The 17,902-nt window shown below is 40.0% G+C and overlaps 1 protein-coding gene across 1 annotated transcript in view; it reads left to right on the top strand.

Moving 5' to 3' along the window:
• Nucleotides 1-1,430: 1,430 nt before the first annotated feature.
• The window catches only part of LOC105196705 (ubiquitin-conjugating enzyme E2 H), a 55,092-nt gene continuing 38,620 nt past the window's right edge, over nt 1,431-17,902 (top strand). The window contains exon 1 of the mRNA XM_026134889.2: nt 1,431-1,601. Coding sequence (XP_025990674.1) covers nt 1,549-1,601 — 53 coding nt within the window. The 5' untranslated portion in view covers nt 1,431-1,548. The remainder of the gene's footprint in view (nt 1,602-17,902) is intronic.

The following is a 17,902-nucleotide window of genomic DNA, read 5'->3' as shown; positions in this document are numbered from 1 at the left end:
CGAGTCTCGCGACTCACTTCACGCGATGCGCATGCGTCGAGCGCCGCTGTCGTCGCTCGTCGGAGGCAGCAGCGTCGGTCAGGCCAGAATAGTCCAGTCCAGTGTGCAAGCGACGAGAACGCAATCAGATGGTGGTGAAGATCGTGGATTGACAGGTCGCGGGTTGCACGAGAGAGTGAGAGAGAGCGAGGGGAGCGCTCGCGCGCGAGAGGGAGAAGGAACAGGCGTTTACGCGACGGCGGTTGGCGTTAGGCTCTCTCTCTGGCGGACGGGGACGGTTTTTTCCGTGTGTGTGCGCGCACGCTAGAGCGAGGAAAAGAAAAGCGAGAGAGAAAGAGAGAGAAAGCGGCCCGCGAGTGAGAGAAACACGACGGTCACGACGTGCGCGACGGTCATCGACGACGTTGACGAAATGATCCTCTAGCCTCCCCGTGGCTTTGGCCTGGTCCGCGCGAGAAGAGAGGTCGACGAGAGGAGGTCTTGCAGTAGGAGGTGACCCCTGGAGGAGAAGAAAGAGAAGGAGGAGCAGGACGATCCCTTCTCGTCTGGTAGTAGTCGAGCTTTTTCTTTCACGGGCAAAGAGCGAAGGGAGAGAAGGAGGGTCGTACGGATCGCTTGTACACACACAGCGAGCGAGCGAGAGAGAGAGAGAGAGAGAGAAAGAAAGAAAGACAGAGGGACGCACACGCGACGCTTACACAGCGCGCTTTGTGGAGGAGGGAAACGAAGAAAGGAAGAAAAGAAAGACGGACGGAACGCAACGCGACGCAGCGCAGCGCGGACGAGCGCAGTTTTCACCTCGCATCGTTCGAATCGCGACGTGTGCTCGCTCGCGAATCTCTTCAATTCTCGCCCTTCGATTAGGGTAAGAGGAGTTCGTCAAGATCCAGTTGATCGATTGGTCGATCGTCGCGTTCGCGAGCGTGCCGTCTGTATTTTTTTTTTTTGTTCTCTCTTCCCTCCGTCGTTCGTCGTGCGACGTCGTGTGCATTCGTCTCTCTCGCTCTTTCTCTCTCCCTCCCCGTGCTCCCCGTGAGCTCCCCCCTTTCTTCGCTCTTGCTGACGCTCTCTCTCTCTCTCTCTTTCTCTCTCAGTCGCTCGCAGTGCGCTGAATATAACACTCGGTTTGCATTATCGTCGGGGACAGAAGTGTGCGACGCCCGAGTGCCGGAGTACGGCCGCGAGGAGTTCGCGATCGTTCCCTCGCGCGCGAGAAGGAGGGTAATCGACGGGGCGCTTAACCGAGAGGGCCCTCCCGGGGCACGACGGAGTGCCTGTCGGGCTCAGCTGATCCACGCGCAGCGGGAGGAGGAGGAGGAGAAGTAGTAGTAGTAGTAGTAGGAGGAGGAGGAGGAAGCGACGACAGGCAGCAGCAGCAGCAGCAGCAGCAGCGGCGGCGGCGGCGGCGGCGGCGGCGGCGGAGGAGGAGGAGGAGGTGGAGGAGGAGGAGGAGGGGTAGTGGTGGAGGACGCTACCAGGAGCGCCGCGGGGCGAGGAAGGGCCCCAGCCGAACTCAGCACCGCCGACGATCGAGCAGCACCGATAAATATGTCGTCCCCCAGCGCCGGCAAGCGACGCATGGACACGGACGTTATCAAACTGTATCCTTGGAGCCTTTACGAGAGCCCGCTCTCTTCCCCCCTTCGCTTCGATAAGTACCTCGTGTGATTCTATACGTTGTTGTAGTGGCGGCGCACGTGAGAGCGAGTCGCGATCGTAACGCGCCTCCTTGCTTGCACGCGCGCGTCTCTCTGAACGCGCGCGCGCGCGAGAGAGAGCACGAGCGCTTGTGTTTGCGTGGGGCTATGTACGTGTGTTTTATACAGGGTGCTGAAAAGCTATGCGTCCAACAGACCTCGCTCGCGGATCCTTTGATCCATCACGTTGACGGAAGGTTTTGGCGTTTTCTCACAATAAAGTTATTGAATAAAGTTAGAAAGCTGTTGAATACAGTTAGAAAAAACCTAAGGGGAATAGAAAAGTCAAAATGCGTTAATTTGACGTCATATTGATCGAATTATGACCAAAAATGACATACGAATCAACATTATTTGACTTTTCTTCATTGGAGCCAGAGTATTCTCCGAGATGGAAGATTGAAGAAACTTCTCTCTAGAAAAGGAGCACGCGATTTTCCCTCGATTCTGCTGAGATCTTTCGACTCCATTTGATTAATATGATGAACCTTCCAATCTGACCTTGTTTAAAACCGTTTTTTTCTCCATGGAAATTTGATCAAAGACCAAATTTTCGTAATTTCTTAGTTTTGACATTGAATATAAAGATATGTGTGACATGTTTAAATTCTATAACGTCTAGTTTATGTAAACAAAGATTAAGAACTCGCTAGTTGTTTGTTGTTGTTTGGGTTGAAGATAAATCTCAGAGTATTTGGCACCTCTTTACATATTTATGTTATTTGCGTAAGCAGTGGTTTAATTTATTATTGTTCAAGAAATTTTTAAATTTTCTATCCATGAAAAATTTTTTTCTCCCTTTCTTTTAAGTTGCTCAATAGTAAATTTGTACTAAAAAAAAAGATTTTGATAGTAATTAAATTGATGGATTAATTTCAAATAAATGTTTGATTAATATAACCGAATGTTGTATTATTGCTGTACATATTAATTGTTAACAAACGTAATAATAGTAACTAATCAATTACTAAATGGTCACTAAATATCATTAAATATTTCATCATATTAACTGAATATTTAATTGAAACTATTTCATCGAAGCTTGATAACTATCATCTAACCGTAATTATTACTATCAAACTCTTTTTCAGTGCGTAAAATTCCATCGGTAAAAAACGTAAAAGTATTAAAAAATAACGATTTAATTAAAGATCAAAACGTTTTTTTATCGGTTTTTTATAGACTATTAAAGTTTCATGGGAAGTTAAAGGTTTGCAGTAGAAAACATTTTGTATTTACGTTAAAACCCGTTCTTATTAAAGTTTTTGTGTCAAATTTCTAACATTCAAGTGTTCATATAATTACATTATATTATTTGAACATTTGTGTTAAATTGATATTTAACATTTCTTAGCGTTAAAATAATATCAAATTATGAGTGAATAAACAAATAACATAAAAATAATGTAGTTTTAAAGCAAAGGCTAAGATAAATTAATAAAATGTATGTGTCAAATTCTAAATATTAATTTTACTGAAGAAATATGTTTTCATAATCGAATCTCTGTTTCCAAACTGTCAAAGTGCTGCATTTTTTGTGTTAATTTTGTACATAATACTTATGTTACTTTTTAACATATTTGTCTTGTGTTAAATTAACACAAAAATTTGAGTGGGTCGTTTGGGACATGCGATGTATGTTAAATTTAACACAAATTTTCCAACTGTTCTGTATTCTTTTCTCTCTCTCCCTTATCTTTCGGCTCACAGTTTCGAGGTTCGCGCGTGTGGCGTACGTAGTTTTTCTAGCACTCTGTATCCAGCGTGAATGCATGTGTGTACGTGTGCACGTGGAGAATCACTGGCTAGCTTATCGAGTGCAATAATCATCGTGATAATCGCCACGTATATTGCCTCGCGAACGGGGCCTCGCGAGCGATACGGAAAAACAAAAGCCTCCCGGAGCGGACATTTAATTCACCGAGTCGTCGCTTTGTCGACGTTTCGGCCACAGCTGTTTTTAACACAGCTGACTCGTTAGGCGCTTGCGCGTATGCGTTCGTTCGTTCGTTCGTTCGTTCGTTCGTTCGTTCGTGCGTGGACGAAGCGTGAGCGAGCGCGTCGGTGTCCCGCTCGCTCGCTTGCACACGCTCACGCTCGCCACTCCTTTTGTTTTCTCTCCCTCTCTCTTTCGCGCTCTTTCTCTTTGTCTCTCTCTCTCTCTCGCCGACTCCCTCCCCGTCGCGCTTTCGAAGACACCACGTTTACACCTGCCTCTGTTATTTATTTGCGAAATAATCACGCGATTCGTGCCGTTATTATCGAAGCGTCGATGTCACGCCCGACGATCGCTTCGTCCGAACGATGGAGCTTCCGTCTCTTTGTCCTCGTAGGACTGCGCGGAAAGAATAACGCTTTCGTAACGCCTGATTATTACGGTGCAACCGTGCGCGCATAAGGGACCCGGAGGGTTCGGATACGGCAGAAGAGTCTCGGGATGATGGATGTCTCTTGTACTCTTCGTTCTTTCTTCCTCTTCCATCTCTCGCATATTTGCCTATTTCCCGCCACCTCCTCTCGTTTTCCCTCGCTTTTCATTCTTTTTGTTCCCCGTTCCACAAATAGAGCGTTGCTCCCGAGGAGAGATCTCGGGTCTTCGAGAGCTCGAAACTCGCCTTGAATTCCGTGGCCCGCTCTTTGAGACGGAATCCAGGACCACGGAGACAAGGAGAGAGAAAGAGAATAACCGACAACAAGTAATAGGTTAAGTGAGACGTCACACTCGTCCGCCGTTCGCTGCGAATTCGAAGCGAGGCGGACGAAGTGACAGAACGCCTTAGCACGCGCGCGTAAAAATAAAGCGGTCGACGACGGTCTCTATATCCACCGTGGCCGGATCTCGCCGCACTGACGCACGTAATAGGACGGGTCGATATGTATTTCGCATGCGGTTTGTCATGCGACGGACGGGACGAAAACGCGAAGGCAGGCAGCGGCGGTCGTGTTTTCAGCGTCGTGGCTCTTGCTTGCGAAGGTCAGTTACATCGGTCGATCTCTCCGTCAAATTCTCGATCGACGACGGGGAAATTTCTATCGTGGCTCGATCAGCGATCGCGGATGCTCCATTCACAAATTATCTCCCCGCGAAAAATGGCCTACATATAAATATATAATCAGTGTGTTAGATAAAATTATGTAGGTAAGAATGGGATAAATTACATGTACACGTAAAGATAAATCAATTTCATCTGGAAAAAAAGATAATATACGTTGTTTAGAGGGAATATATAACTCATACTATAACTTTTTCTTTTTCTTTGACAAAGTTCCTTGTAAAAGTTTTCGAATTACAGTTTCGGAGCAATTTTTATATTGCGCTATTATTTTCTGATCTGTACAATCTGTTATCATTTCAAAAAAATTCTGTAAACTAGATGGTAACTTATAATTTCTTCTGTCAGGATAAATGGTTGAAACAAAGAACACTACTCATTATTCATACTCGTTACTGCACCTTAACTTAGATAATTTAAAAAAAGATAACGTTTCTTTGATCTAAGATAAAAATGAAGATCATATGTATACATTCCAGTAATTTAGATAAGAGAGCCATTTCTTTATCTAGACAATTAAATAATTATATAATGCTATCTATCTATTTGTATATAAAATATTTTTGTATATATTTCTTTTTTTACGTATATTCTCTGTCTATACAGGGTGATTATTAATGAATGTTCCCACTCTTTATCATAGGAGCACGCATTTGTAATTTCTAATATAATAATATGTTAGAAATACGTATCCGTCGGTAAATCATGCTCCTATGGTAAAAAGTAGGGACATTTATTAATAATCCCTGTATATATATATATATATGTATATATATGTGCGTGCGTGTGTGCGCGCGCGTGTGTGTATATATATGATGCATTTCCATTGAAAATAGTTCAATTAAAAGCTTTTAATTTATAGTATATACTCTCATATCTGGACAATTAGTTTTGTCATTGTATGTTATCTTGTTTTTTATTTCGCTACAATTTTACCATCCTTTACACATTTTCAGAGTTGAATAAAAACAGATAAAGACAGAGATAAGAAATTTTTATTGCAATTTTATTTCAATACATCTTTTAATGTGATCTTATTTTAACATTATTTCTTTCATTAAAAAAATATTTTCCAAGTTTATAAACTATTTATTTTATACTATCTATTTTTTATTTAAATCAAAGAAATAATTTGAACGTAAGAAAGTATTTTTTCAGTGTGGAAATGCATCACTGAAAAGAGTTTTTATATTAATTGAATTTTTCTTAAAAAAATTACAATATTTGATAAATTTGATAAATTACATAAAAATAAACTCTCAATGTGTTATGTCCGGACAATTAATTTCGTGACTGTATACTCATATTTGCCGGGTCGGGACAACAGCTGTTGCAAAAGTTATTGTTATAAGAAGAAGAAAGAGAAAATGGGATAGATTCTTTATGCGCAACTAACGGAGATAGAGGTGATGGCTTAGACTTTAGACGATCTTTTTCCTTCCGCAAACAGCGGGCGATTGGCCAGCCGATGCGCTCGAGAGATAACACAGATAAAGAGCAGAAAGAAAGTTTAATTAACGCCGACGTGATGTCCCGTAATCGACATTTCTCGTTCAAATCGGGAATCTCGCGATACGCCTCGCTCCTTCGCTCAGTCGACAAAGAAAGGAAGACGCGCGCGTCTGATCCTCGATAATTCGCCGATAATATCTCTTCTCTCGGTTTTATTCCCTCTTTCTTTCACTTTTGCGTTTACTTAAGCTTTTTAAGTGCGCGCGGTGCGAACGATAGTGCGCCTGCATCGGTAATACAATATAATTCTTTTATTCATTGCGATAGACACGACGTGCGCGCGCGGGTTCGAAGGTCGCTCCGTTGAAGCTTCGGGGATTATTATAGAGCGGGCACTCCGAGGAAGAGAGCCTCTCCGGGAGATATACGGGGACGGCGACGCGAATCGATACGCGCGGCTCGAGAAACACATCGTGCGTTTAATTATCGTACCGGGCAGAATTATCTCGTGGTGGCGCGGCATGAGCGAAGCAAGCGAGCGAGGCTAACTGCGCGATACGTCCCGACGTGCCATATTACATTGTCGAGACACGACGCGTAATATACAGATACAGGGAACTACAGGAGGAAAAAACGCAACGTAACAGGCTTTGAAATAACGATTATGGTTGAAGCAGATAGCGTTAAAATTGAACGAGCGAGCGGCGAGTGTGAAATAGCGAATACCTCGATTTTAAGAAGGTTCTCCAGTCTTTTCACATCATTTTCACACGCAGAAAAATATCATTTTAAGTGTTAAGGAAAGCTGTTAGTCAATTTTAATTTTCTTCTTTCAGGTAACGGTTATCTCTACAAAGAATATTTTCTTGACATAGAAAAATACGTATTGTAAATTACTTTGAATTAGAATATTACTTATTGCACAAATTTTTACAAGTTTATATATTCGCAATTCTTTTTTATAGTACATATATTTTTTTTAATTTGCATGATGAAGATATTTTAAGATAATTATCAAGAAAATATTCTTTGATAATTATAAAATATTCTTTGTTAATTATTCCTTCTTAAAATATTCTTTGTTAAAGATAACCGTTACAAAAGTAGTAAATTAAGTATGATTGCTTTCCTTAGCAATAGAATTGATATATTGTTGTGTGCACAAAAACTTAATAAAATTTTGAGAATAAGTTTATAATTAATATATTGGCATTCTTGATTTGTTTAAAATTTTTTGAACGTATAATTTTTTCTTTAAACTTTGAAGGAGAGTTTCAAGTAATTTAATTGCAAACAAAACATAAGAATTTTGAAAAATTATTTTCGTAAGAAGGAATAGAATTTAAAGAACGTTTTGGAATTAAAAAGCTAGGGTTTTACCGTATCATTTTCGTATAAGAATATGAAACGTATCATGACATACAATTCTCTTTAAATATTACGTCATCCTAATGAAAATGCGACAGTGACTCTTATTAGTGCATTACAATTTTAAATTATTATAAACAATTTTTTTCAATTTTTCCACATTAATACTTACAAAGATTATGTAGAAAATATTTTTAAATAATAAGTCATTATTTCTATTGTTTAAATTTTGTTCGTTATTTATTATTTTGAAAGTGACAATGCCAAAAGCTCTTGTTGAAAGATATGTATGAAAGTCACGTGATTCCTCTACATTTCCTTTTTTTTTTTTTTTAAATTGAGAGTTTTCTTAAAAAGGTCAATGTGAAATCTTTTATGAACTGGCTTATAGCTACTACCTTCCACGAATTACCAAAGATACCTCCTACGAATTTTATTTATATAATTTGATATCGATACTGTTTACGAGCCACGGGATTGATTTAATCGATTCCCCGTTCCAATCGGCGAAGGAAAGTCGAAGCTTCGAGAAGCTCGAGATTCTGGCTGCGCGACATTACGAGTCGGATAACGCGCGCGTATGTTTCGTCATTTCTCAGACCACGACGCATCTCTCTCTCTTTCTCTCTCTCCATGAAATGCGTAGCTCGGTATCGTCGAGGCGCCAAGCACGCGACGCTCGGGATTATTCTCGTACGCGCGTCGCAACGTGTACCTCGCGATGGACCTCTTAATCGATGTACCTCGCCATCTCATCACGCTTAATTTTACCGCCGGTGTGTGTATGTGTGTATGTGTGTGCCGGTATTCATAACAGGTGAAATAACGCGCGACTTGATAATCCAATTTGCACCGCGCTTCCTCGGTCGCGAAGTCGCGCTCGCCGGAGCTCGTTAACCCTTTTGCTACGTCGTATTAAATTTGCTTTTCTCCGAGGTTACGGCAAAACGAAACGGCTTGTTTCTTTTTACAATTATCGCCGCGACACGCGCGGCTCCGCGTGTCACGTTTAAGGTATTTCCAGACGTACGACGCAGCAACGAGCGGGCTAGAGCGGAAAATGACGACGTTACGAATTAATACCGGGGGAAGAGTTTCTCCGATCGATCGTTCCTCGATTCTCCGGATACCGACGTGTCTCAAAGTTATCGCGGACTATCTCTCGAACTGTGACGAATATAAAGAGTGAGTCATTAGAAACTGCGTAGAATATCTAATTGAACTCTTTGGCCGCAGCTCGATTTCAATTTTATCTTGCTTGTTTAAGAGATTGTTGAAATTTTCAAAACACGCATTATTGAGTCTGTTTGTTTTTTATTTTTATTTTCTTTTGGAACTGCTCTTTGAATGAGTTTCGATTTCTGTTTATTATTCATCCTTTTAGTCGGCGCAGAGGGTGTGAAAAATCGTGTCTTACGGAATAATATTGTCACAGTGCGCGATTCGACATCGGCCGCTATCGGCCGATTGGATTTTCGCGATCGCGAAACTTCGCCGGGTCGCCTTATCTCGGAGAGGGCAGCGCACCGAATTCTGTCTAGCTGCTGATAAACGCACGGTGTTTATCGTGATAACAAGGCCATCAGACAAAGCAGACGGGCGCGTGTGCAAACAGTGTATCTCGGAAATGATATTTGAACGTTTACTTTCTCCGTCTCGGCTCCGCCGTCGCGATTACCGGCACCACCGTCCGTCCAACCGATGTTTAGGATATCGCAATATATTTCGGAGTTACTATCGGATGCAGTCGCGCTCGCGATATATTTCTAAAACGAGACTTATGACCGGACACCCAAAGTTCGCAAGCGCGAGCGCGCAAGTTGATCATCCTAAGGATATAAGGATGTATGAGAGAATTTCGAAGTTAACACCGTCATTATGATATTTTGCTGAGATGCTTATTAATGTATTTTGTTCCTCTGTGTAAAATTTCAAGTCACTTTACCGTATCGTTTTCGAGAAAATTATGAAAAATGCCTGTCCGTAACACGGACCCTCACGACTAATGCTGCATACATTTGACCATTTATCTGCTACAATGTCTTTTACATTAACAAAAATAAAATAAAAAGCATATTAACGCAAACTACATTTTTCGACGAATGCAGAGATCATAAAATGTGAGTCATCATATAATTTATGAGAAATGAATGATCTCCAGTATCTAAGTTTAGAGGAAATGTTATCTCTGTTGACAAGTACCTTCTGAAACTTGGCAACAACGAATAAAATGCGCGTAACTTTTCAGTCGTAAATATTCTATTTAATCACTTTGAAAAAGAATTATTATATTTTCCATACTTGTTTACACTTTTAAAATTTTTCTCTCTATTTTACTGCAATGTTTAACTTTAATCATTACAGTAGTCTGACAAGGTTAGTAGGTTGTCAAGTCAGAATAGCCAAGTTTATTATTTAATGCGATGTGAAATTTCATTAATGATGTAATTAATTTTAGCAACAGCTCTACTTTCAAAGATGTATTGCAGATATTTATTAATATTATATTTAAAATAATATATTAGACACATAGTATGCTTTTAATTCTATCAATAAATAAATGATCCAAAATACTCTTTGATATTGAAATCAAGATAGTTTTCAATGATTAATTTAGTAAATAAAAATTCCTTCGAAATTAGATAGTAATTTACTTACAAATGAATTGTTAACTAAAAATTAAACATGACAGTAACGTTTAGAGATTACCCTGTTCTTTAACAATAATCATTTTATCGTCTTAACTTTTATCAAATGCAGACGGTTATTTGATTAGAGAAGTGCTATCATACATCGCTTAAATCGCGCGGTATCTCTTATTTCGCGAATCGCGCAAAGTGTCGTGTCGCGCGAATGGCACGATGCGTCGTTCAAAGCGAGTCGTGTTGCCTACCACGACGGAAGCTCACGGAACCTCCGCGACGAGGGGGACGTGGGGGCACGTGATTTAGATCCACCTCCGAAGATTTCCGTGCGCCTCTTGAAAATTAGATGAAGTTATTTTCGAGGAAACGGAGCAGGCGGGAGGAGGAGGAGGAGGAGGAGGAGGAGGAGGAGGAGAGGGGGGGGATTAAAGACGCGTGACAGCCTCGAACAATCACGATAGCTTCCTCGTGCGCGATACACGAGTTCCTTCCCCCGTCCGCGATATCGATCACGCTGTGTTGAAGCGTGCATTAATGCCTGCAAGCCGCCTCGAAACGAGCGAAACAAATTGGATGCGTCCGCGTCCGCGTCCGTTCCGCCAGAGCGTTTTCGAGTTTCTGGAAAGTCTTTCGTTCTCGTACGGCGAATGTATTAGTCACAGTAGTGACCGGTTTATTTTAAGCAGCTGTTCTACGCTCACCCGCGCCGATGTTACGCCGAATCCGCCGATTCATGTTTCCCTCTTTCTCCGCGAAACTTTTATTATTTCATTTTCAACGGTGCGCATCGCGGCGTGCGGTAGAATCGCGATAACGTAAGGGCTATCGCGTGTCTGAAAATCAGCCTTTTTCCTTTTACAAATCTCTACCGCGGTTGGCCCACACCAGCACCGCTTTGAAATAAACTCCCTGTTACTTGAAGCTGTTTTCTCGAAACAAACTTTAATAATTGATCGACACGTCGGCAGTAGCTCGCGTGCATTTTTATCGTATATTTTCGTCTATAAATTGTCCAGGTCTCGTGCGAACATCGTCGCGATTCTTTTATTTATTTATTTATTTTTTCGTTGTTTTCTCCGATGGCACGTAAAAGTTGCGGCCCACTTCACTCAGCGAATTTGCCTATACGTCGCGCTTTATACATGTTTTATATACTCAGCTGAATTACAAAGTTCCGCGTAACACAAAGCCCCGGCGTAGCGACGCGCGTGCACTCTTTGTCTTCCTTCCTCGTTGCCTCGTTCGCTCGCCAGCTGATCGACCTTACCGCGCTTTCCCCTCCTCTCACCGTCGTTGCACCGTCGTTGCACCGTCGTTGCACCGTCGTTGCACCGTCCCTCCGTCGCCGAGGAGTTTCTGCGTTTTCTGCCTTTCCCTTCTCCGTGTGCCGTTGTGCACGCGCTGGCGACGTCGCTCGATTCATACCGCATAAGCCAGAGATACACGGGTGAGGCTGGGGGCGGGGATCTTGCGTTTCGCCGCCGCGTAACCGCGTGGGAAGCGCCGATCGCTTTATCCCGTGCTCGGGATGTCTCAAGATCCCCATCGACAGAGATATTTCAAGAACGGAGGAATTCAGAACTCTTGCGGGGAATATCGCGAAAACTATGCGACTCTACCTTCGCTATTTTGCATTAAAATTCGATAAAGCGAAGTCTAGTTACTGGAATCAGCGTTCGGATTCTTGGAAATTGAAACTGAAATTCTTACGATATTTAATCGATTGATGCCGCAGGAAGCACGAGCCTGTCGACGTCGATACGATCCCTGCGATATATTTTTGGCAGGGTAAAGTCGCCTAGTATGAGATAGGTAACTCCAGTATTTACGCCGAAAGAGTCAGAAAAAATAGAAGTGGAGATAACTTGTATCCACTCTGTTATATGCCTTTATGTTAGTATTGCGTTGTAATTTTAGTTTTTTTGCTCTTAATATTAACGAAACCATTGAGTTGAATCAATTTGTCAATATTATGAGTGGCGTAACGATGTATTACAATTTACGTAAAATGATTACTCTCTCTGTAGGAAGTTATAAGAGGTTTATTGATTATTTCATGATACATGAGTGTAGAGAGATAGTAAAGGATAAAGTACACGAAAATACATGTGCTTAGCTCTTATATTCTTTCTCCAGTTTGATTGTCCTATTCATGAGTAGTCATAAATCCGACTACTTTTGATATACGGCAAAAGTGCAAAGGTTTTTTTAAAGTTTTTTTTTCCAAATATAAGAAAATACATATTTCGTATTTCTAATTTTTTTTATAGAGATAGACAGTATGATGTTGTTATTGGTTTAATTCATTTTTCTTAAACATAATAAATAATACTTGATAAATTGAGTTTTCGGTGCGACGTATATACCAAAGTTACTACTTTTTTAAATAAAATAATTTACTTAATTTGTAATCTTAACTCTCTTATTTTTTTTTAACTCCGATTTTGTCAATTCATAACAAAGACTTCCTGATATAAACTACATTTATATTACATAAAAGTAGAAGCGTATTAAATTTCAATTTTAATTACACATACACTGAAAAAGTTTTGTTGCATTAATAGAAATTCTGTTAGATTCAACCAGTATGTCTGTTCCAAAATGGACAAATTAGAAATCTTGTAGAAATTACCAGATTATGATAAAATCTATCAAACATTCTGATTATAATAACTAGAAATTCTGTTTGGTTTCACCAGAAACACTCAATCATATAAGTTTTGTTAATATAATCAGATCGTTTTTCTCAGTATAGTAATTGTATAATTTTTTTGATGATTGTAATTTTAAAACACAATAATCCTGAGATTAGAAATCAGTTACAATTAGCACATTAAACTTATATACTTATTATAAAATGAAACACTTAGAAATTAAACAAAATTTAAATTTCTTAAGTATTGGTACTTCTTGAATATTCTGCATTGAAAAAATGTTAGCTTAATTAAATTTTTCATCTCGATTAATTTTTTTCAATTCAAATATTCATTGACTTAAATACATGAAATACTTAAACTTCAGTTTAAACAAATATGTATTTAACTCAATTACATATATATTTAATTTAAATATTGGAACTAAAGAAATACAATCATGTTGAAAAATTTAATTAATTTAACAACTTTTTTTTTCTTCAGTATGAATACTTCATATTATGAGATTTATGAGCTTCATGCTTTGACATTTTACAATGACAAAAGAAATCTAATCTTTATAATTAATCAAATCATCACCTCTCGTATTTTTCTATTAATACGAACTCTATTACTCCATGTAGAATTTATTACCAAATATTTATTTATTACATAATAAACAAGGCTGAAAACTCTCTTTAATAAAACTTGACAACATCCATTTTACAAATTTTTTTCCCAGCGACTGCACGCGTAATCTATTAATGAATTTACTACTAAACAGATTTCACTCAAAGAGTAAAAGTTCACGATGGAACAAATCACACACGTTTATTAGTTTAGTAGAAATCCCGTTATCTCTCATATTAGGAACCTATCTCATAATAAGCGACTTTATCTTACAACACAGTCGATAGAAAACAGGCGGTAATCCCTACGATGTACCCGGCTGTCGAAAGATGATGCCTGGGCTTGTTAATGATCTTCCGAAGACCTCTTTAAGATGATGGAAATGCTGTAAACGGAGCGACTCGCGGCGTTTATTCTTAACGGTTTCCGAAGGCGAATCTATCTGCGCAATGGTATCTAATTAGAGTAATTAGACGCGTCTCTCGCTTAATGCCGATGATGTGCGCGTTTCGAGTACGTCGCGGGAGGCGCAGTAGCAGAGAAAATGATTGCGCAGCAAAATTTAAACGTTCCGCGCTTTTGCGCTTTTCGACGCAATATGAACGCGCGAGCGTTAATTGAAGATGCTGTTCTTTATGAGTTCTTTATAAATTTTTCGCTTTCTCTCTCTCTCTCTCTTCTTTTTTTTTTTTTTTTTCTTTCCTTACCAAGACTACGGACTGCTTGTTGAATTATCGTTCGTTACGTAATACTTATTTGTCATCTAGATACACGCCGAGAGTTAAAGCCACGCTTTCTTCGAAGGCTTTATAGTTTTTCATGAGTATTCCCACTGTTTAGCGTATGGATGATTGGTCTTTCTATATATAGAAAAGATCGTGGAGTATAACGATAATAACTTCGTTTTATTCCGCTCTAACGCGCAACAACACGTCTAGATGCGAGTGGAGCGAGCGTTTAAAATTATCATAATGACAGTAATAAGTGGGAAAGAGAATAATAATAATAAAGATGTTTTCCATGTAACGGGGCGCTGGTTAAGAGGCCCTTGCTCCTCTTCACTTCTCACCAAGATTTTTCTTCTCCATCCAGTAGTCTTTTTACGAAATCCATTGTATTTCCGTTTATCGCGAGCGTCCTAGATCTACCGGCAATAATCGCACGCCGGTGCCCCATCGCGAATCGATAACTCAACGTAGCCGAGGCGGAATCGCAACCGCAACCGGTGGTGAATCGCAGCATCGCGAAACGGTCTGCGACGGCGATGGCAACGCTCTATTGTTCCTCCGGATTCGCTTAGTCGTTCGAAATCAGCCGGCGGCGGGATTCGGATCGGTTACGCTCGATCACGATAAATCACGTCTCCGCGATCGAATTCCCGTACAGGCGCGGGATCGTCGTCGTGGCCGCGATCGCGGCGATACGGCGCGAATAGCTTTCGGCGGGTTATAGCGCAATCTGCGGGATGTCGTTGCAGAAGTTTCCTCGCGTATGCAATACCGAAATCAACTTAATCAATTATCCTGTAATTAACGAGGCGCTCGACAGAGTTGGAAACGGAGAGAGAGATAGATAGAGAAAGAGGGACAGAAACAGAGAGGAATCGTTAATGGCTCGCCGTAATGGCTTGCGAGCGCATTCGGGCGAACGAAACGGATAAGTCGTTATTACAGTCGCGTTATTACAATCGCGGCGATGCGTCGTTATTTGCACTGTGCAACGCGCGTATCGACGAACCTATTAATAACGCGACTCACGCGCATTTCCGCGTGTCTCGCGACATTAATTAATACCGGGAGCGTGTCATAAAAGTACAGGCCTCCTTGCGCACGATCTATCGCTTAAGTCGAAGGTCTCGCGATTTCTCACCTGTGATTGCCTAAGCGTAACGCATCACGTGTTTATCGCGTTGCAAAAAGCGCGCATCGATCTGTCCGGGAATATCACTCAAGTCTGTCTGCATCAATATAGACATAGAAAGAACAGTAAAAAACCATTAATGAAATTAAAAGTGACATATTCTATTATTATTCCTTATGTAACAAAAAATTATATTCTTGCTTATATGTGAAACAATGTAATTTAATTTTTTTTTTAAGAATTTAATAATCTTAAATTTCAGCAAAATATTGTGTATTTTTATTTCAATATTGTAATAGTTATCTAGAGAGCATAATATAATTGTTTTGATAATACCATAAAATTTTAATTTTTGGCGATATTTTTTTCTCTCATAAAAAATTACTGTTGAATAAAGAGAATATATTTTTTTTATGAAACTACTTGCTGAAATAAAATTCTTTAAGCGAGTTATGTTTGTTTAACATTCCAATATTTCAAAAATGAAGATAATATTTTCACAACAAGAATATTTCTGTTTTCTGTGTAGTTTAAGTTTAACTTTAAACTCGGTGCTTAATTTTAAACTTTTAGATACCTTTACTTACTACGTATTTTGCTAATTCTTAAAAGAGCTAGAAAAAGAAAGCAAGCTAAACTGAGTTTAACGTTGAGCTACATTGGTGCATACGGGTGCCTTAGACGATTTACGCAAGGAATCCTGCCGCTCCTTCATTTCAATTTCTAATCAGAGTGATTTTATGCGAAGTGTAACGCCACGTTTCTCTTCACGCCGAATTCACGCTGAAGACATTATGTTCCATTGCAAGAAATACAATACCACGTTAGCGAGAGAGACACGTGATTAATGCCCTTTCGCGGGAAATCGACTCCTCCTCGACTGCATTACGTCGCGATTCTCGCGTGTTTCCATCGCGGAATCGACAGCTCGTTCTTCTCTTACGGTAATAAAACGCTGCGTTAGAAAACGCATCCTCTATGGTTACACACGCCACGATTTCTTTGACTCGGCAATCAGCTTGGCGAACTTCTAATCTTCCGCGCTCTTCGAATACCTCGTAACGGTTTCCAAATCAATAAATGCAATCTGAAATAATCGACGTTTTAGAAAGCGGAAGCCCTACTGTACGTTGATTCCTTCTACTTTGCAATCTAATTATTTCCACTGCTTCGAAAGCATAGATTATTCTCTCGTGTTAATTAATTATTCCATATTCAATCACACGAATCTTAGTCTTCAAGTTAGATTGAGAAAAAGGTATACTAAAATTTAAAAAATGCTGTTTTAATCGTATGCGAATACATAGTTTGTAAAATAAAATACATAGTTTCTAACATTAAAGAAAATTTATTAAAATTAAGGAAAATATAGTAAACAAATTTCTCCTTAATTTTAATAAACCATGTGTTTGCATACGATTGTAAACGCATTTTTTAAATTTTGGTAAATTTTTTCTCAATATATTTATAAAGAATTGTCCTGTGGGCTTCTCTCTTTCCTGAATTTTCTGGCACAAATTCGGTATATAAATTCGCTTCAGAAGAGCAAATTAATTTTTCGTGTTAATTAATTATTACATATTCAATCTTGTTTTTTCAAGACTGAGAAGAAAAATATATTAATGTAAAAAAGTGTGTTTACAGTTATATGCGAATACATTTATTAAGGTTAAAGAAAATTTATTAAAATTAAGGAAAATATACTAAAAACATTTTACCTTAATTTTAGTAAACCAGGTATTTATATACGACTGTAAATACATTTTTAAATTTTAATAAATTTTTTTTCAATGTACTTGTAAAGAGTCTAATAAACTTGTAAAAATGTTTCCTGTGCTTCTCTCTTTCCTGAATTTTCTGGCGCAAATTCGGTGTATAAATTCGCTTTAGAAGCGCAGATTATTTCCCCGTATTACTTTATACCATTTAACCGTACGAATTTTGTTTGCCCGTGTTGCTTATAAATATCCCCTTCATTTACATTCAGAGATTTTCCCCGCGGGCTTCTTCCTCTCTTGAATTTTCTGGCACAGATCCGTCGGTATAAATCGGCTTTTCTTATTTTAATATATGACCGCGGTTGTGAAAAGAGCACATCTCGATGGGCGAGGAGGAATTACGAGCGTGAGCCGATCGATCGGCACTGAAGTATAATACATAGGGACAGAATAGTAGGGAGAGAATGGTGAGGTAGAAAGAGAAACGGACGCTCGCAATGTCCCCGGCTCGTTTTCAACGCTGTAAACAACGCTGTTGCGCGGGCAGGAGAGAACGTAACGGTCCCCCGGGATTGAGCAATCGTTTCCGTCGAGCCCCGTTCCCGTACTGTTTATGGTGTATCTTGCGTTATGCCGATGGGAACGTGAAATCCTTGAAGCGTTATGGCCGTTACAAACTTCCGGCCGGACAGTTTCTACGGGCGTGCCGCTTCAATTGGATTAAACGTCGCGCTCGTTTTTATACGACGACGCGCGCATCCCGGGAACGTTGCTGCAACGCGCGCCGCCGTTTCATCCATTCGTCGACGCGTGAATTTATCTTACCCTCGCGGCGGTTTCGCGGGG

The sequence above is a fragment of the Solenopsis invicta genome, chromosome 3, assembly GCF_016802725.1.
Source record: "Solenopsis invicta isolate M01_SB chromosome 3, UNIL_Sinv_3.0, whole genome shotgun sequence".
Lineage (NCBI taxonomy): Eukaryota > Metazoa > Arthropoda > Insecta > Hymenoptera > Formicidae > Solenopsis > Solenopsis invicta.
The sequence above is the reverse complement of the archived record's forward strand: the minus strand, read 5'-3'. Positions and strand labels throughout refer to the sequence as shown.